General features: G+C 51.7%; 1 protein-coding gene across 1 annotated transcript in view; it reads right to left on the bottom strand.

The window, feature by feature from the left end:
- The window catches only part of NCAN (neurocan), a 41,999-nt gene extending 29,994 nt beyond the window's left edge, over window positions 1-12,005 (bottom strand). Inside the window, exons 1-3 of the mRNA XM_033197527.1 lie at window positions 11,898-12,005; window positions 7,267-7,346; window positions 4,660-5,061 (exon numbers count right to left, since the gene is read on the bottom strand). Coding sequence (XP_033053418.1) covers window positions 4,660-5,061; window positions 7,267-7,339 — 475 coding nt within the window. The 5' untranslated portion in view covers window positions 7,340-7,346; window positions 11,898-12,005. The remainder of the gene's footprint in view (window positions 1-4,659; window positions 5,062-7,266; window positions 7,347-11,897) is intronic.
- Between the last annotated feature and the right edge of the window lie 5,515 nt (window positions 12,006-17,520).

Here is a 17,520-nt window from a genome sequence, read left to right on the forward strand (position 1 = left end):
GCACTTTGGGAGGCCAAGGTGGGTGGATCACTTCAGGTCAGGAGTTCGAGACTAGCCTGGCTAACATGGTGAAACCCTGTCTCTACTGAAAATACAAAAAATAGCTGGGCGTGGTGGCACACGCCTGTAATCTCAGCTACTCAGGAGGCTGAGGCAGGAGAACCGCTTGAACCCAGGAGGCGGACTTTGTGGTGAGCCGGGATTGAGCCACTGCACTCCAGCCTGGGAGACAGAACAAGACTTCATCTCAAATAAATAAATAAATAAAACATTTTAAAAAAGAAAAGCATTTGTAAGCATTATCTTATTGAACTCTTACAACAAATCTGATTGCTTCCAGAGGAGGAAACTAAGGGTCAGAAAGGTTGAGGGACAGGTCCAGGGCCACACAGCAAATAAGAAGCAGAACTAGAATTCAAATTCAGAGAGATCCGACTCCAAAGATAGCACTCTTCATGCCCAGGGTTAGGCCCTGGAGGTGGCAGGAGGTGTGGAGAAGCCTGACAGAGAGATTCTGCCTTTTAGGAATTAAGTGCATGCACTGATAGGGAAGTGTAGGCAGCAATGGAAGAGATCAAATGTGATTCTTGCCTGGCCTGGAAATGTGGTCCTGGAAGGCTTCCTGGAGGAGGTGACATGTAAGCCAGGATGTGAAGCACCAGTAACAGGCTCACTGTGATTCAAATTCTGATTTAGGGATGAAAGAAATGGCTGAACAAGACAAAGAAATGAAACACCTTGCTCCGTCTTATCCTACTGAGAGCCCTTGTGTCCTCAGCATTAGACCAGTACAGAATAGGTGCTCAATAAATGTTTGGCTGAATGTCCGGGCACAGCAGCTCATGCCTGTAATCCCAGCACTTTGGAAGACCGAGGCTGGCAGATCACTTGAGGCTAGGAGTTGGAGACCAGCCTGGCCAACGTGGTGAAACCCTGTCTCTACTAAACATACAAAAATTAGCCAGGTGTGGTTGTGTGCACCTGTAATCCCAGCTACTCCAGAGCCTGAAGCAGGAGAATCGCTTGAACCCACGAGGCAGATGTTGCAGTGAGCCCAGATCGCATCACTGAACTCCAGCCTGGGTGACAGAGTGAGAATCTTTCTCAAACAACAACAAAAAGAATTTGGCTGAATAAATGAAATTGAAGTGACCTAGATGTGGAATTCACTTGCCTCACCCCCAATCAGTTTGTTGTTGTTGTTGTTGTTAGCTTTTGTCAATTTTCAGAAATAAGTCCTTTGAAAGGGGATGATTTGTTGGCCCCATAAACTGTATGGTGAGACACTGTGTCCCCAGTTCACAGTTTGGGGGTATGCAGGTTAAGCCCCAAGACAGGAATCAGGGACTTGCCCAAGGTCAATGTAAGTTAAGGGAAACAGATTTCCCAGCAGGAGTCCACAGGATGTTTGCTGTACAACAATCCATTCACTGAATCATTTATTGAGCATCTACTGTGTGCCAAACCCTGCTCTTTATTTTTAGTTTTTGACCATTTATTTGAGTCAGGGTCTCCCTCTGTCACCTAGGCTGAAGTGCAGTGGTGTGATCTCACTCACTGCAGCCTCCAACCTTCCAGGCTCAAGCGATCCTCCCACCTCAGCCTCCTGATGAGCTGGGACTACAGGTGCACACTAGCATGCCCTGCTAATTTTTTTTTTTTTTTTTTTGAGACGGAGTCTCGCTCTGTCGCCCAGGCTGGAGTGCAGTGGCGCAATCTCGGCGCACTGCAAGGTCTGTCTCCCGGGTTCACACCATTCTCCTGCCTCAGCCCCCTGAGTAGCTGGGACTACAGGCGCCCGCCACCATGCCGGGCTAATTTTTTTGTATTTTTTAGTAGAGATGGGGTTTCACTGTGTTAGCCAGGATGGTCTTGATCTCCTGACCTCGTGATCCACCCGCCTCGGCCTCCCAAAGTGCTGGGATTATAGGTGTGATCCAGCCATGCCCTGCTAATTAAAAAAAATTTTTTTTGGCCGGGCGTGGTGGCTCAAGCCTGTAATCCCAGCACTTTGGGAGGCCGAGACGGGCGGATCACGAGGTCAGGAGATCGAGACCATCCTGGCTAACACGGTGAAACCCCCTCTCTACTAAAAAATACAAAAAACTAGCCGGGCGAGGTGGCGGGCGCCTGTAGTCCCAGCTACTCGGGAGGCTGAGGCAGGAGAATGGCGTAAACCCTGGAGGCGGAGCTTGCAGTGAGCTGAGATCCGGCCACTGCACTCCAACCTGGGCGACAGAGCAAGACTCTGTCTCAAAAAAAAAAAAAAAAAATTTTTTTGTAGAGATGGGGTCTCACCATCTTTCTCAGGCTGGTCTTGAACTCCTGGGCTCAAGCAATCCTCCTGCCTTAGTCTTTCAAAATGCTGAGATTAGAGGTGTGAGCCACCACATCTGGCTTATTTAGTTGTATTATTATTATTATTATTTTTAAGACGGAGTTTCGCTCTTGTTGCCCAGACTGGAGTGCAATGGCACAATCTCGGCTCACTGCAACCTCCACCTCCTGGGTTCAAGCGATTCTCCCGCCTCACCTCCCAAGTAGCTGGGGTTATAGGCATGTGCCACCATGCCTGGCTAATTTTTGTATTTTTAGTAGAGAAGAGGTTTCACCATCTTGGCCAGGCTGGTCTTGAACTCCTGACTTCATGATCCGCCCGCCTCGACTTCCCAAAATGCTGGGATTACAGGCTTGAGCCACTGCGCCCGGCCATATTATTATTATTTTTGAGACAGGGTCTTGCTGTGTTTCTCAGACTGGAGTGCAGTGGCATGATCAGGGCTTGCTGCAGCTTTGATCTCTTGGGACTCAAGCAATCCTCCCACCTCAGCCTCCTGAGTAGCTAAGACTACAGGCACATACCACCATGCCTGGCTAATGTTTTGGAATTTGGAATTTTATAGAGACAAGGTCTCACTATGTTGCCCAGGCTGGTCTCGAACTCCTGAGCTTAAGTGATCCTCCTGCCTTGGTCTCCCAAAGTGCTGGGATTACAGGTATGAGCCACTGGGCCCCCATCCCTGTTTTTTTGTTTTGTTTTGTTTTTAATAGAGACAGGGTCTTGCTATGTTGTCCAGGCTGGTCTTGAATTCCTGGGCTCAAGCAACCCTTCCTCCTCAGCCTCCCAAAGTGCTGAAATTACAGGTGTGCACTACCACACGCAGCTCAACAAGAATTTAATAAAGGAATTGGTTAAATAGGTATTTGAGAACTGTTCTTGCTTAATATTTAATATACATTTTTAATTAACTTACTTTTAAAAAATTGCCTCACTTAGAAAAAAACTTGTTTGTTTTACAAGGAATTTTTTATTTCTATTTTAAATAGAAAGCCAAAATAGAAAGCCAGTATCCTTTGTCTTACATAAAATCAGATAACCATAAAATTGATTCCAAGCAAAATCCTGCCTAGACAGAGGATACAGTGAGCTTAGATAGCACCACTGCACTCCAGCCTGGGCAACAAGAACAAGACTCCATCTCAAAACGAAACAAAAAAAATCCTGCCTAGATATTGTGGCCCCCAGAAGTCTGACCTGGAGACTTCTCCCTCATAGCTAAAAAAGAGAGATGTTAAAGATAAGATAATACCCATACCCATAAAGACTTCATTTTTTTTTTTTTTCTTTTGAGGCAGTCTCACTGTGTTGCCCAGGCTGGAGTGCAGTGGCTCGATCTCAGCTCACTGCAACCTCCGCCTCCTGGGTTCAAGCAGTTATCCTGCCTCAGCCTCCCTAGTAGCTGGGATCACAGGCATGCATCACCATGCCTGGCTAATTTTTTTTTTTTTTTTAAAGACGGGGTTTCACCATGTTGGCCAGGCAGGTCTCAAACTCATGACCTCAACTGATCCATGCACTTCGACCTCCCAAAGTGCTGGGATTACAGGCACCATAAAGACTTTATGACTTTATCAGAAGAGTTGAAGGGGAATCCCTGTTCAGAGGGTGATTTCTTTCTTTCCTTTTTTTTTCTTTTTTCTTTTCTTTTTTTTTTTTTTTTGAGGCGGAGTCTCGCTCTGTCGCCCGGACTGGAGTGCAGTGGCCAGATCTCGGCTCACTGCAAGCTCCGCCTCCCGGGTTTACGCCATTCTCCTACCTCAGCCTCCCCAGTAGCTGGACTACAGGCGCCCGCCACCTCGCCCGGCTAGTTTTTTTTTTGTATTTTTAGTAGAGACGGGGTTTCACCGTGTTAGCCAGGATGGTCTCGATCTCCTGACCTCGTGATCCGCCCGTCTCGGCCTCCCAAAGTGCTGATTACAGGCTTGAGCCACCACGCCCGGTCTTTTTTTTTTTTTTTTTTTTGAGACAGAGTCTCCCTCTGTCATCGAGGCTGGAGTGGAGTAGCCTCAACCTCCCGGGCTCAAACGATCCTCCCACCTCAGCCTCCCGAGTAGCTGGACTACAGGCATGTGCCACTATACCCGGCTAATTTTTGTATTTTCTGTGGAGACAAGGTTTCACCATGTTACCCAGGCTGGTCTCAAACTCCTGTGCTTAAGCGATCCACTCACCTTGGCCTCCCAAAGTGCTGGGATTACAGGTGTGAGACACCACGCCAGGTCTCAGGGAGCAATTTCTAAGGTGACATTCGGTGGGTAGGCTCCAGGCTCATCCCTCCCTCTCCCAGCCCCCTAGGCCCTCCTTTGCCCCCAGCTGACCTGTCACCTCCAAGGGCACCAGGTCTTGCTCATCCTCGATGCCCCTCACCACCTGGCAGCGGTAGAGCCCAGAATCGCTGGCCCTCAGCGGCCCCAGGAGTAGAGTGGCGTTGACTCGGCGCCGGGGGTAGGCAGGCAGCGACACTCGTCCCTGCCAGCTTTTGGCCACCCTCACGACGTTGTCCTTGGCCACCAGGATGGGCAAATCCTGTCGCTGGCCCGATGCAGTCCGCACCTTGGTCCACTTTATCCGAGGGGCATCTCGGGCTGCGCTTGGCCGTGGCTGCAGGGTAAAGAGACAGGGCAGGGCCACCAGCTCCGCCAGCGCAGCCCGCACGGACCCAGACCCCAGCTTCTGCATGTGGAGCCCCCTTTCACTGGCATCGGCGATATCCTGTGTGCCTGGGTTGGAGAAGGTGGAGAGAGGGCGTGACTCAGAGGCAAGAACCAAGCAGGAACTGCTATTTCTCTCTTTTAAAAATCTTTTTTAAAAGGGCTGAGCCAGGCCAGGCGCGGTGGCTCAAGCCTGTAATCCCAGCACTTTGGGAGGCCGAGACGGGCGGATCACGAAGTCAGGAGATCGAGACCATCCTGGCTAACACGGTGAAACCCCGTCTCTACCAAAAAAAATACAGAAAACTAGCCGGGCAAGGTGGCGGGTGCCTGTAGTCCCAGTTACTCGGGAGGCTAAGGCAGGAGAATGGCGTAAACCCGGGAGGCGGAGCTTGCAGTGAGCCGAGATCTGGCCACTGCACTCCAGCCTGGGCGACACAGTGAGACTCCGTCTCAAAAAAAAAAAAAAAAAAAAAAAAAGGGCTGAGCCAGAATTCAAACCTAGGGCCACTTGACCTCAGAATCCAAGCAGTGGCTGGACGCGATGGCTCATGCCTATAATCCCAGCACTTTGGGAGACCAAGGCGGGCAGATCACCTGAGGTTTGGAGTTTGAAACCAGCCTGACCAACATGGAGAAACTCTGTCTTTACTAAAAATACAAAATTAGCTGGGTGTGGTGGCGCATGCCTGTAGTTCCAGCTACTCGGGAGGCTGAAGCAGGAGAATTGCTTGAACCTGGGAGGCGGAGGTTGCAGTGAGCCAAGATCGCGCCATTGCACTCCAGCCTGGGCAACAAGAGCGAAACTCTGTCTCAAAAAAAAAAAAAAATTATTTTTAGAGATGGAGTCTCTTATCACCCAGGCTGAAATGCAGTGACATGATCACAATTCATTGCAGCTTCAAGCTCCTAGGCTCAAGCAGTCCTCCCATCTCAGCCTCCCAAAAGTGCTGGGATTATAGGTATGAGCCACTGTGCCCAGCCCCTTATTATTATTATTATTAGTTTATTTATTTATACTTTTGAGATGGAATCTCGCTCTGTCTCCCAGGCTGTAGTGCAGTGTCATGATCTCAGCTCACTGCAACCTCTGCCTCCTGAGTTCAATCAACACCTCAGCCTCCCAAGTAGGTGGGATTACAGGTGCGTGCCATAACGCCTGGCTAATTTTTGCATTTTTAGTAGACGAGTTTCATCATGTTGGCCAGGCTGGTCTCCAATTCCTGACTTCAACTGATCCGCCTACCTTGGCCTCCCACAGTTCTGAGATTATAGGCGTGAGCCACCACACTCAGCCTTATTATTATTTTTTTGAGTCTGACTCTGTCACCCAGTCTGGAGTGCAGTGGCATGAGCTCGGCTCACTGCAACCTTTGCTTCCCAGGTTCAAGCGATTCTCATGCCTCAGCCTCCCGAGTAGATGGGATTACAGGCATGTGCCACCACACCTGGCTGATTTTTGTATTTTCTGTAGAGATGGAGTTTCATCATGTTGGGCAGGCTAGCCTGGAACTCCTGACCTCAAGTGATCTGTCTGCCTCTGCCTCCCAAAGTGCTAGAATTATAGGCATAAACCACTGTGCCTCGCCCCTCACTTTGTTTTTATAAGGACAGGGATTTTCTCCAGTGCCACTGACTCACTGTATGGTCCCGGGAGAGGCATTTTCCTTCCCTGAGCCCCAGTTTTTCCGAGAGGTAAAGCAAGAGACAGCTAATGAAAAGGAAATGGTATTTGCAGAGTACTGTCTTTATAACAGGCACTTTATAGCAATCAGCTCATTTGATTTTCATAACCATCTGCAGAGTAGCAATGTCTTATTCTCTTTGGGGGAAGTTGAGGAAACTGAAGTTCAGAGAGATCATTATGCTTGCCTAAGGTCACAGACCAAATATGTGAGGGATTTCTAAAACCTGGGCTCTTGACCACCAGCAGAGGCACCCAGACCTTTATTTCCATCGCTCCACCCTTGGCAGACAACACGAATCAATCTCTGCACTATTCTCATTTCTTTCTTTCTTTCTTTCTCTCTCTCCAGTTCATCTGAGCAAAACGATGAGAGGCGGGAATCTCCAGCTTCTGCTGACAATGACTAAAAATAACCTCTTAGGTATCTTGTTCGCTTTTGACTGTTCAAAGACCTTTTAAAATCTATTCTCATCTTATTCTCTATCCCATGCCAAGAGACCAGCAGGAGAAGGCTCTGGAATTCAAAAGCTGCCCCATATTGTCCATCCCCCAGACCCCAATCTCTCCCTCCCCACAAACCAACTCACTCTGTTCCCCAGCCACCAAGAGCAGCATCTGCAGCATCAAAAGGCCCAAGGCCCAGACAAACGTGGCCCCCATCCTGGATCTGGAACAAAATGGAAAGGGAGGGAGGAGTAAGCCATAACCCAACCCTCCCAGATATTCAGCATGGCAGGACCAAACTCCCCCACTCTACAGATCAGGAAACCAGGGCTCAGAGAGACCAGTGTGTTATTCTAGGTCACAGAAGGAGCCGGCAAAGGGCTGAGCCAGAATTCGAACTCAGGGCCACTTGACCTCAGAATCCAAGCAGTGGCTGGATGCGGTGGCTCATGCCTATAGTCCCAGCACTTTGGGAGATTGAGGCAGGAAGATTGCTTGAGGCCAGGAGCTTGAGACCAGCCTAGGCAACATAGTGAGATCTCATCTCTACTAAAAAATTAGCTAGGCCTGGTGGTGCACACTTTTGGTCCCAGCTACTCAGGAGGCTGAGGTGGGAGGATTCCTTGAGCCCAGGAGTTCAAGGCTGCAGTGAGCTATGATCGCACCACCACACTCCAGCCTGGGTGACAGCACAAAACTTTCTGAAAAGAAAACAAAACAACAAAAAACAATCTAAGCAATGAAGTCTGTGGTCAGAAGCCTGGGTGCTATCGTGAATCAAATCTGGAATTGATTTGATTCCAGATCAATTGACTGTTCCTTGTGTGTGATCTTGGACAAGTTGCTTACCTTCTCTGTGCCTTACTTTCTCTGTGGATCAGATGGGGATAACATCAGGTGGTTGAAAGGAATGGATGAGTCAATATATATAAAATGCTTAGAACTACCTCATGCAGTAAGGGGTACATTTTAGCTGCTGCTATTATTATTACTGACCTTAACACAGCCAAGACTGAAATACCATTTTTCAAGTCAGCCTCCTCCATCAGACTGGTGGCTCCTAGAGGGCAGCAGTCCGTCCCAGTCCTCCCAGCATCCCCAGTCCAGGCAGCAGGCTGGCCTCTAAGCCATCCTTTAATCTGGGTTTGCTGGCTGACACGATTCGCAGCTTCAATTCCAGGATTTGGTTGTCACCAAGATTCTATTCTTGGTTTCTGGGATTTTGGAGGAGCCGCCAACTCCTAGCTGGAGGAAGGGGCTCACCCCTGCCCACCCATCCTCCTCCTGACTTCACACAGCCCAACAAAGATGCTTCTTAGGCCCACAGAGAAACTTCAATTGTGGGTCCAGTTCCCTACAGGGGCTAGGACCCATAGGGATAAAGTGGACAATTATTAAGTGCCTACTGTGAGCAAAGCCAGTCGTTGGGACACAGCAGTGCATTTCCTGACTTCACATTCTTCCAGAGACTAGGAATCCTGGGGAGGTGGTCCCTCCTCGAAACCTCCCACCCCTGCCAATCCCCTCACCAGGGCTCAGGAGGTGGGCGCATATGGAAAATTAGAACATCATTTGCAAACCCAACCCTTGCTCCCCGCCCCCATAAGAAATTATCCTTGAGGAAGGGGTGTGAACAGAGTCCAGAAGGGGAGGTTGTAGGGGACAGCTGTCCCCTTTCCCAGTTCTCCTTCCCAGCTGCCAGAGTTCTGGGCTGGGAGGCCGGCCTGGGACCTGTCCGTGGTGCTGAACTCTGAGGCGGCAACGCAGCGGCAAAGCCCACCTGGTCCACCCCTGCCTCCTGCCTGCCAACAGGATGCCTCAGGGACCAGAGATGGCTAGAGGTTTGCCTCAGGCTGCACAGCAGGGTAGAGGTCAAGGCCAGACCCTGGACCGGTGCTCCCAACTACCAACTTGTAAACCTCAGTAACCTCTGCCTTCATCTCAGGCTGTTCTCATTTCTTCCCCCTTGGAACTCCAAGCAAGTGTGCGGTCCCCTCATAGCTGTTCTAGGCCTGGCCAGGTATTAGAGAGAGACAGGATTCCAGGTTGCACCTGCCCCCAGCAGGGCCTTAGGAATGGACAAGGCCAGAGAATTCTCTCTTTCTCTCTCTCTCTCTGTCACACACACACACGCGCGCGCACACACACACACACCCCGTTAAGAGGTCAGACTACATCCAGATAGCCCTGCTTCTAATCCAGGACTAGCTGCTTCCATCTCTCTATGCCTCAGTTTCCCCACCTGTAAAATGGAGATTATCCAGCAAGTACCGCCTACAGCTACTGTGAGGATGAAATGACCTAAGACTTGCAAAGTCCTAGAAATGTTAAATTTAAAAACAGCTCTTTAGACACAAAGCCTCATGTATACACTAAAAATATACTGAGGTTGCCCAACATGGTGACAGACACAGTTTCAGGTGCACACTCCCCACATACACCCTCCCACTCCCTTCCACTCGCACCCTCACACACCCACACCCTTCTCTTAAAATACCTCCTCCCCAGGGCGGCCAGAGATGAGCATTTACACAGCTGTCTGGGGCCCGTGCCCTCATGAATAATGTACGAGCCTCATGCATATGCAAGCAGGGGCCTGCGGGGTGCTGGAGGAGGGGCAGCTCAGATCCATGTGAATGTGTGTGTGTGTGAGTGTGTGTATGTGTGTGTCCCCTCCTTCACCCCCATCCCAAGTCTCGGTTAGCACTGAGTGAGGGTGAGTTTGCCAATGGGCATTTGTGAGTGTGACTGGGTGTGTGTCCGGGGTGTTGTGTCCTGGCAGGGGTGTGCAGGCGGTTGTGCCATGTGGTGTGTGCATGTTGTGTATGGGGGCCTGCAGCAGCTCCGTGCACCGGGTGGAGCACATGAGACCTAGTGTGATCTGTGGTTGTGTGTGGGTCCGGGTGACCCTCGGCAGGGGGCTGTGCGCACATGCGTGTGTTTCTGACCTGAGAGTCAGGGTGTATTAGTGTGCATGGGTGTGAATGTGGAACTCCGTGGAGGAGAAAGGGATATTGGCTCAGTCATGATCCCAGGCTGCCCCTTGGGGACTTCAACCCCTACTCAAGCTTTCCCTGTTAGTGCCCCAACTGTGAACACAGACCACATTCCACACCCCCATGCCCAGGGTGCACACTGCCAATCGCATGGAAAGAACCCTTGGCCCCTCCAGATACACAAGCGGGACACACACAGCCACACACCCCAGACACAGACCCAGGGGAAACACACACTCATACAGATTCACAGTGACATTAACAAAGAGAGACAATATGGGCACTTACAAGACAGGCGGCGTGTCTTCTGCACAAAGACACACACCCACAGTCTCGGCCCCCCCCCCACATAAACCCCTTGATGAACGGAACAGCCTCAGACATAGCTCCTCACTCACTCACACGGCGATGCCAGCCCCTGGCACAAACCGAGATGGATAAATGTGGCCTCGGTGACCGATTGGCACCCATCATTTTGCCACATGGTGATGTGGCCCTCGGCACAAGTTTTCTGACAAAGACACAACCACAGTCACATCAGACTCACAGGGGACCCTAGAACCCCTGGGCATGCTCCCCCTCCCCGCCTGTCCAGGGCGGACACACACACAAAACCCCCATATCCTTGAGGGGGAACTTTGATTTCAGAATGTCCATCAGCCATAGTCCCCCAGAGGGGTCCCACAGTGCACCCACCCCTCCCTGCCCACCCCGCCCCCACATCCCCCGCTGGGGCCCAGAGCCAACCCTCTCCCTGGCCTGGCTGTTTCTCATTGATGCTGCCTGAGAGGAACAAAGCCCCGCGCGTAGGGATGGGGGTCGCTCCTGCCCAGACAGGGCCTGGGGTCCCAGCCCCTTACTTCCCAGCGCCTGTGCCCCCAAACCAAGCCAGGGCTTCCACACGTGTCCATATGGACAGGTGGAACCAAAGGGGATGGGTGTAGGGGTCTGTGTCATGCTGTAAAGAGGTGGAAGGCTGTGAAGGTGCTGGGGGACAGCCCCCGCTCTGAGCTGGTATCCCTCACAGGTCCTGGGGATCCATAGCTGGGCAGTCTAGGGGACCCCCACCCAACATTCACGTGGGACACCCAGTGTGTTCCCTGGGATAAGGGACAACACCTCAACCCAAGGTCTAAAGGAATAACGGAGAAACACGTTGGGATGAGGCCCCCAGGACCTCCTCCCTGAGTCAGAACGGACCTGACCCAAAAGCACAGGGAGACAGCAGGGCGCCCCTTCCCCATGGCCGTTCCTCTCAGCGCAGATACCTTTCCATTGGGCACAGGGTGATCTGGGAGGCCCCCTCCCCACTGCAGTCCGGCCCGGAATCCTCCATTCATCCGCAAATTGGGAATCCCCACTTAAAATCCTGGGGTGTCTCGGCTGAGATACGGGGGTGCCCTGTTCCAGAGTCCCCAATTCGGTATCTGGGTGTCCTCTTCTTCTCTCCAAACTCGGGGGGCCCCTCCCCTAGCCCTGTTTCCCATTGCTCCCTCCCCAACCCTGAGACCCACCCCCAGCCCGGCCCCCTCCCCACCGGGGGGTTGTCTCCGGATTCCGCGGACAACCTTCCTCCCCAAATGTGTGTCCACCTGACATTCCCAAGCCCCCTCCCAGTTTGCGTTCCCTCCTCAACCCGGGGCTCCCCTCCCCCGCTTCAGCCCCCTCCCCATTCTGGGGGCTTCTCCCTGGTCTCATGTCCTCTCCCTAATCCCGAGCTCTGTCTCTAATCCCGAAGTCTTCTCCCCGCCAACACGGTCCCCTCACGGACCCCCCACCTGGCTCCTAGCTCGGACGCATCCCGGGGCGGTCGCCCGGCACAAAGGACGCTGCGCTCCGGCTCAGCCAGCTCCGCGCCCGGTCCAGCCCCTGCGCCCTGCGCTCCGCTCGCCCCAGCGCCGCCTCAGTGCTTATAAAGGGGCCGCGATGCCGCTCTGCGCATGCGCCCCCGCCAGCCCGAGGCCTCTGGCTGCGCGAGGGAGGGGGCTCACCTGTCTAAAATCCCCACCCCGCCCATTTTTTGGACACCCACCGCATCCAGGAGAAGACGGCACTGACTCTCCTCCCATCCTCTTTGCCCCAGGAACCGCGTTAAACGTCCCCATTACGCCCCAGAATGAGGCGGTCCCATTTTACAGGTGAGGAAACTGAGCCCCAAGGAGGCAAAGTCGCTTCCCAAGGTCACGCACAGAGGCAGAGCTGGGATTCGAACCTCGCCCTGACTGATTCTCTAGGGCTCACGTTCAAAGGAGTTTTGGGTACAATTACTGGTTTACCCCATTTACAGAGAGGAAATTGAGGCACGGACAAGACGGAGAGACTCCTTGTTCACACAGCTGGTAAGAGGCATGCAGGGTGGGAGCTCAGGTGTGTGACACCCCCGAGCTGTTTCCAGCAACTCCAGCCAGATTGTATCATTCATTCACCTTTGTCGGACCAGCATTTATGGCGCTCTGGCTATGGACTGGGTACTGCTGTTGACACAGGCAGAATTTTGCTTTATGCAGAGGCATAGGCTTGTCCCTGTCATGAGACATGAGACCTCAGGTTTTTTGTTTGTTTGTTTGTTTTGAGACAGAGTCTCGCTCTGTCACCCAGGCTGGAGTACAGTGGCACAATCTTAGCTCACTGCAACCTCCACCTTCCAGGTTCAAGCAATTCTCCTGCCTCAGCCTCCCCAATAGCTGGGATTACAGGCACCTGCCACCACGCCCGTCTAATTTTTGTATTTTTAGTAGAGATGTGGTTTCATCATGTCAGCCAGGCTGGTCTTGAACTCCTGACCTCAAATGATCCGCCTGCCTCAGCGTCCCAAAATGCTGGGATTACAGGCATGACCACCCAGCCTGGAGATCCCAATCTTTAAAGGCTAGATCCAAGGCTGGGCGTGGTGGCTCACGCCTCTAATTCCAGCACTTTGGGAGGCAGAGGTGGGTGGATCCCCTGAGCTCAGGAGTTTAGACCCGCCTGGGCAACATGGGGAAAACCCTTCTCTACAAAAGAAAAATACAAAAATTAGCTGAACAGGGTGACCTGCACCTGTAGTCCCAGCTATTTAGGGGCTCAAACAAGGAGGATCCCCTGAGCCCGGGAGGTCGAGGCTGCAATGAACTGTGCTCGCGCCACTGCACTCCAGCCTGGGTGACGAAGCAATACCCTATCTCTAAAATAAAAATAAAAAAATAAATAAACACCTAGATCCATTTATGAATATTAGTCATAAAAAGGAATGAAGGGGCCGGGCGCGGTGGCTCAAGCCTGTAATCCCAGCACTTTGGGAGGCTGAGACGGGCGGATCATGAGGTCAGGAGATGGAGACCATCCTGGCTAACACGGTGAAACCCCGTCTCTACTAAAAAAATACAAAATCTAGCCGGGCGAGGTGGCGGGCGCCTGTAGTCCCAGCTACTCCAGAGGCTGAGGCAGGAGAATGGCGTGAACCCGGGAGGCGGAGCTTGCAGTGAGCTGAGATCCGGCCACTGCACTCCAGCCTGGGCGACAGAGCGAGACTCCGTCTCAAAAAAAAAAAGGAATGAAGGAATGAAGCACTGATCAATGCTACAATATGGATGAACCTTGAAAACATGATGCTCAGTGAAAGCAGACAGACACAAAAGGCCAAATAGTGTATGGCTCCATTTACAGAAATGTCCAGGTCGCATTGGGTGTGGTGGCTCACACCTGTAATCCCAGCACTTCAGGAGGCCATGGTGGGAGGCTCCCTTGAGGCCAGGAGTTCAAGACTAGCCTGGGCAACAAAGCGAGACCCTTTTGTCTCTACAAAAAAACTAACAAACAAACAAAAAGCAAAACAAAAAAACAATTATCCAGGCATGGTGGTATGTTCCTCTAGTCCCAGCTACACGGGAGGCTGAGGCAGGAAGATCTCTTGAGCCTAGGAGGCCGAGGCTGCAGTGAGGCATGTTTGCACTACTGCAATCCAGCCTGAGCGACAAGACTCTGTCTAAAAAAAAAAAAAAGAAAAGAAAAAGGAAAGAAAAGAAAAGAAAGGCTCAGATCAGGCAAATCCGTAGAGACAGGAAGCAGATTAGTGGATGTAGGGGCTGGGGGAGGGGAAATGGGAAGTGACTGCTGACGGGGACCGGGTCTTCTTTTAGGGTGATGAAAATATTCTGGATCTAGATAGAGGTGATGGTTGCACAATAACGTGAATGTACGTAACACCATTGAATTGTACACTTTATTTTATTTATTTATTTATTCTTTTGAGACAGAGTCTCACTCTGTCGCCCAGACTGGAGTGCAGTGGTGCAATCTCGGCTCACTGCAACCTCTGCCCCCACTGTTCAAACGTTTCTCCTGTCTCAGCTTCCCAAGTAGCTGGGATTACAGGCGCCCACCACCACGCCTGACTAATTATTGTATTTTTAGTGGAGATGGAGTTTCACCATGTTGGCCAGGCGGGTCTTGAACGCCTGACCTCAAATGATCTGTCCTCCTTGGCCTCCCAAAGTGCTGGGATTACAGGTGTGAGCCACCATGCCTGGCCTTGAATTTTATACTTTAAGATGGTGAGGTTTATGTTACATATATTTGACCACCATTTAAAAAATAGTAATGAGGGCTGGGCTCGGTGGCTCACACCTGTAATCCCAGCACTTTGGGAGGCCGAGGCAGTTGGATCACCTGAAGTCAGGAGTTTCAGACCAGCCTGGCCGACATGGTGAAACCCTTTCTCTATTAAAAATACAAAAATTAGCCGGGCGTGCTGGCAGACACCTGTAATCCCAGCTGCTTAGGAGACTGAGGCAGGAGACTCGCTTGAACTCAGGAGGCAGAGGTTGCAGTGAGCTGAAATCGCACCACTGCACTCCAGCCTGGCAACAGAGTGAGACTCTGTCTTAAAAAAGGCTGGGTGCGGTGGCTCAGCCTGTAATCCTAGCACTTTGGGAGGCCAAGGTAGGTGGATCACAAGGTCGGGAGTTTGAGACCAGCCTGGCCAACATAGTGAAACCCCATCTCTACTAAAAATACAAAAAATAGCTGAGCGTGGTGGCATGCAGCTGTAGTCCCAGCTACTTGGGAGACTGAGGCTGGAGAATCACTTGAACCCAGGAGGCAGAGGTTGCAGTGAGCCGAGACCATGTCATTGCACTCCAGCCTGGGTGGCAAAGTGAGACTTCGTCTCAAAAAAAAAAAAAAAAAAAGGCCACGAGGAGTGAAATGTGCCCAGAGAGGGCAGCCTTTGCCCCTGCCTTTCTTCCTGTGGTCGTGGTGTCTCTGTGCTAAGAATGGGCTCACAGCACTCCACCCCGTGTCCTACATCTGTGAGTGTGTGTTTGAACATCTCTGAGGGTGGGTGTTCGTCTGGCAGAAGGATAGACAAATGAGGGACAAGATAGCTTCCACAAGATTATCAAAGAAAGGAGGCCTTGGCCAGGCATGGCGGCTCACGCCCATAATCCTAGCACTTTGGGAGGCCAAGGTGGACAGATCACTTGAGGTTAGGAGTTCAAGACCAGCCTGGCCAACATGGTGAAACCCCACCTCTAATAAAAATACAAAATTAGGGTGTGGTGGCGGATGCCTGTAATCCCAGCTACTCGGGAGTCTGAGGCAGGAGAATTGCTTGAATCCTGGAGGCGGAGGTTGCAGTGAGCCGAGATCAGACCACTGCCTTCCAGCCTGGGCAACAGAGTGAGACTCCATTTCAAAAAAAGAAAAAAGAAAAAAGAAGGACAAAGGAGGCCGAGCACCGTGGCTCATGCCTGTAATCCCAACACTTTGGGAGGCTGAGGCAGGCAGATCACCTAAGGTCAGGGGTTTGAGAACAGACCAGCCCAGCCAACATGGCGAAACCCTGTCTCTACTAAAAATACAAAAATTAGCCAGGCGTGGTGGTGTGCACCTATAATCCCAGCTACTCGGGAGGCTGAGGCAGGAGAATCGCTTGAACCTGGGAGGTGGAGGGTGCAGTGAACCGAGATTGTGCCATTGCACTCCAGCCTGGGTGTTAGAGCACAATTCCATCTCAAAAAAAAAAAAAAAAAAAAAAAAAGATGATCAAAGAAAGGGTAGGAATGAATGATGACTGAAGAATAGGGGGGGACCCCAGGGCAGCAAGGGGTAGCCCTGCGGTCCAAGATAATACAGCGGGAAGCTGCACTGACTGTCCAACTCTGTGTCACAGAGGAGTGATGGAGGTCAAGGATCCCAGCTGATGCGAGCCTCTGCAGGTGACAGCTGTGTCAGCAGCACCCAAACAGCATGCGATGACTAGTCGGTGAGGCTGGAGTGTACTTGGGGGATGGCTGTGGCTCACACTGGGGAAGACACTGAGAACAGCTGTGTGATGTGTGTGAGAACCGAGTAGCTCAGGCTCCACAAGTCTGGGGTTCAAACCCCTTCCCTGCCACTTGTAACACTGTGACTCTGAGTGAGCCATCTCGTCTTTCTGTGTCTCAGTTTCCCCATCTGAAATGGAGATAGGCTAGGTGCCGGTGGCTCACGCCTGTAATCCCAGCACTTTGGGAGTCAGAGGCGGGAGGATCACTTGAATCCAGGAGTTCAAGACCAGCCTGAACAACATAGCGAGACCCCCATCTCTACAAAAAATAATTTAAAAGTTAGCAGGACATGGTGGCACACATCTGTGGTCCCAGCTACTCAGGACACTGAAGGGGAAGGATCGCTGGAGCCCAGGAGATTGAAGCTGCAGTGAGTCAAGATTGCATCACTACACTCTGGTCTGGGTGACAGAGTGAGACCCTATTTCAAAAATGAATAAAATAAAATAAAAAGGGGGGGGGCGGGCACGCCGGCTCAAGGCTGTAATCCCAGCACTTTGGGAGGCCAAGACAGGTGTATCAGGAGGTCAGAATTTGAGACCAGCCTGGCCAACACGGCGAAACCCTGTCTCTACTAAAAATACAAAATTAGCTGCGTGGGGGTGGTACACGCCTGTAATCCCAGCTACTCAGGAGGCTGAGGTAGGAGAATCGCTTTAACCCAGGAGGTGGAGGTTGCAGTGAGCTGAGATCGCACCACTGCATTCCAGCCTGGGTGACTGAGACTCTGTCTCGGGAAAAAAAATAAATAAATAAATAAATAAATAAATATGGGGGATAATTAACGTCCCCACACTACCGGTTACTCAGAGAATGAAATGGGAAGTAAACACATAGGTGGGGACTGCTGTTTGTTTTACAGGTGCTGGGGAAACTGAGGCTCAGGGAGCTAGGATCACCTGCCGGAGGATGTACAGAGTGAGTAGAGACCAGGTGGGAGCCGAGGTCTGTGGGCACAGAGCTGAGCCCCAACCCCATCTATCCTCATCCCTCTGCTTCCCCCGCTTCTCCACTCCTCCCCACCCCTTGCCCCCGCCCCCTGGCCCCTCGCTGGTGCCAGGGCTGAGCTTAGACGGGCTGGCCTGGGGCCCAG

This window comes from Trachypithecus francoisi, unplaced genomic scaffold (genome assembly GCF_009764315.1).
Source record: "Trachypithecus francoisi isolate TF-2019V2 unplaced genomic scaffold, Tfra_2.0 Lachesis_group5, whole genome shotgun sequence".
Taxonomy (NCBI): Eukaryota; Metazoa; Chordata; class Mammalia; order Primates; family Cercopithecidae; genus Trachypithecus; species Trachypithecus francoisi.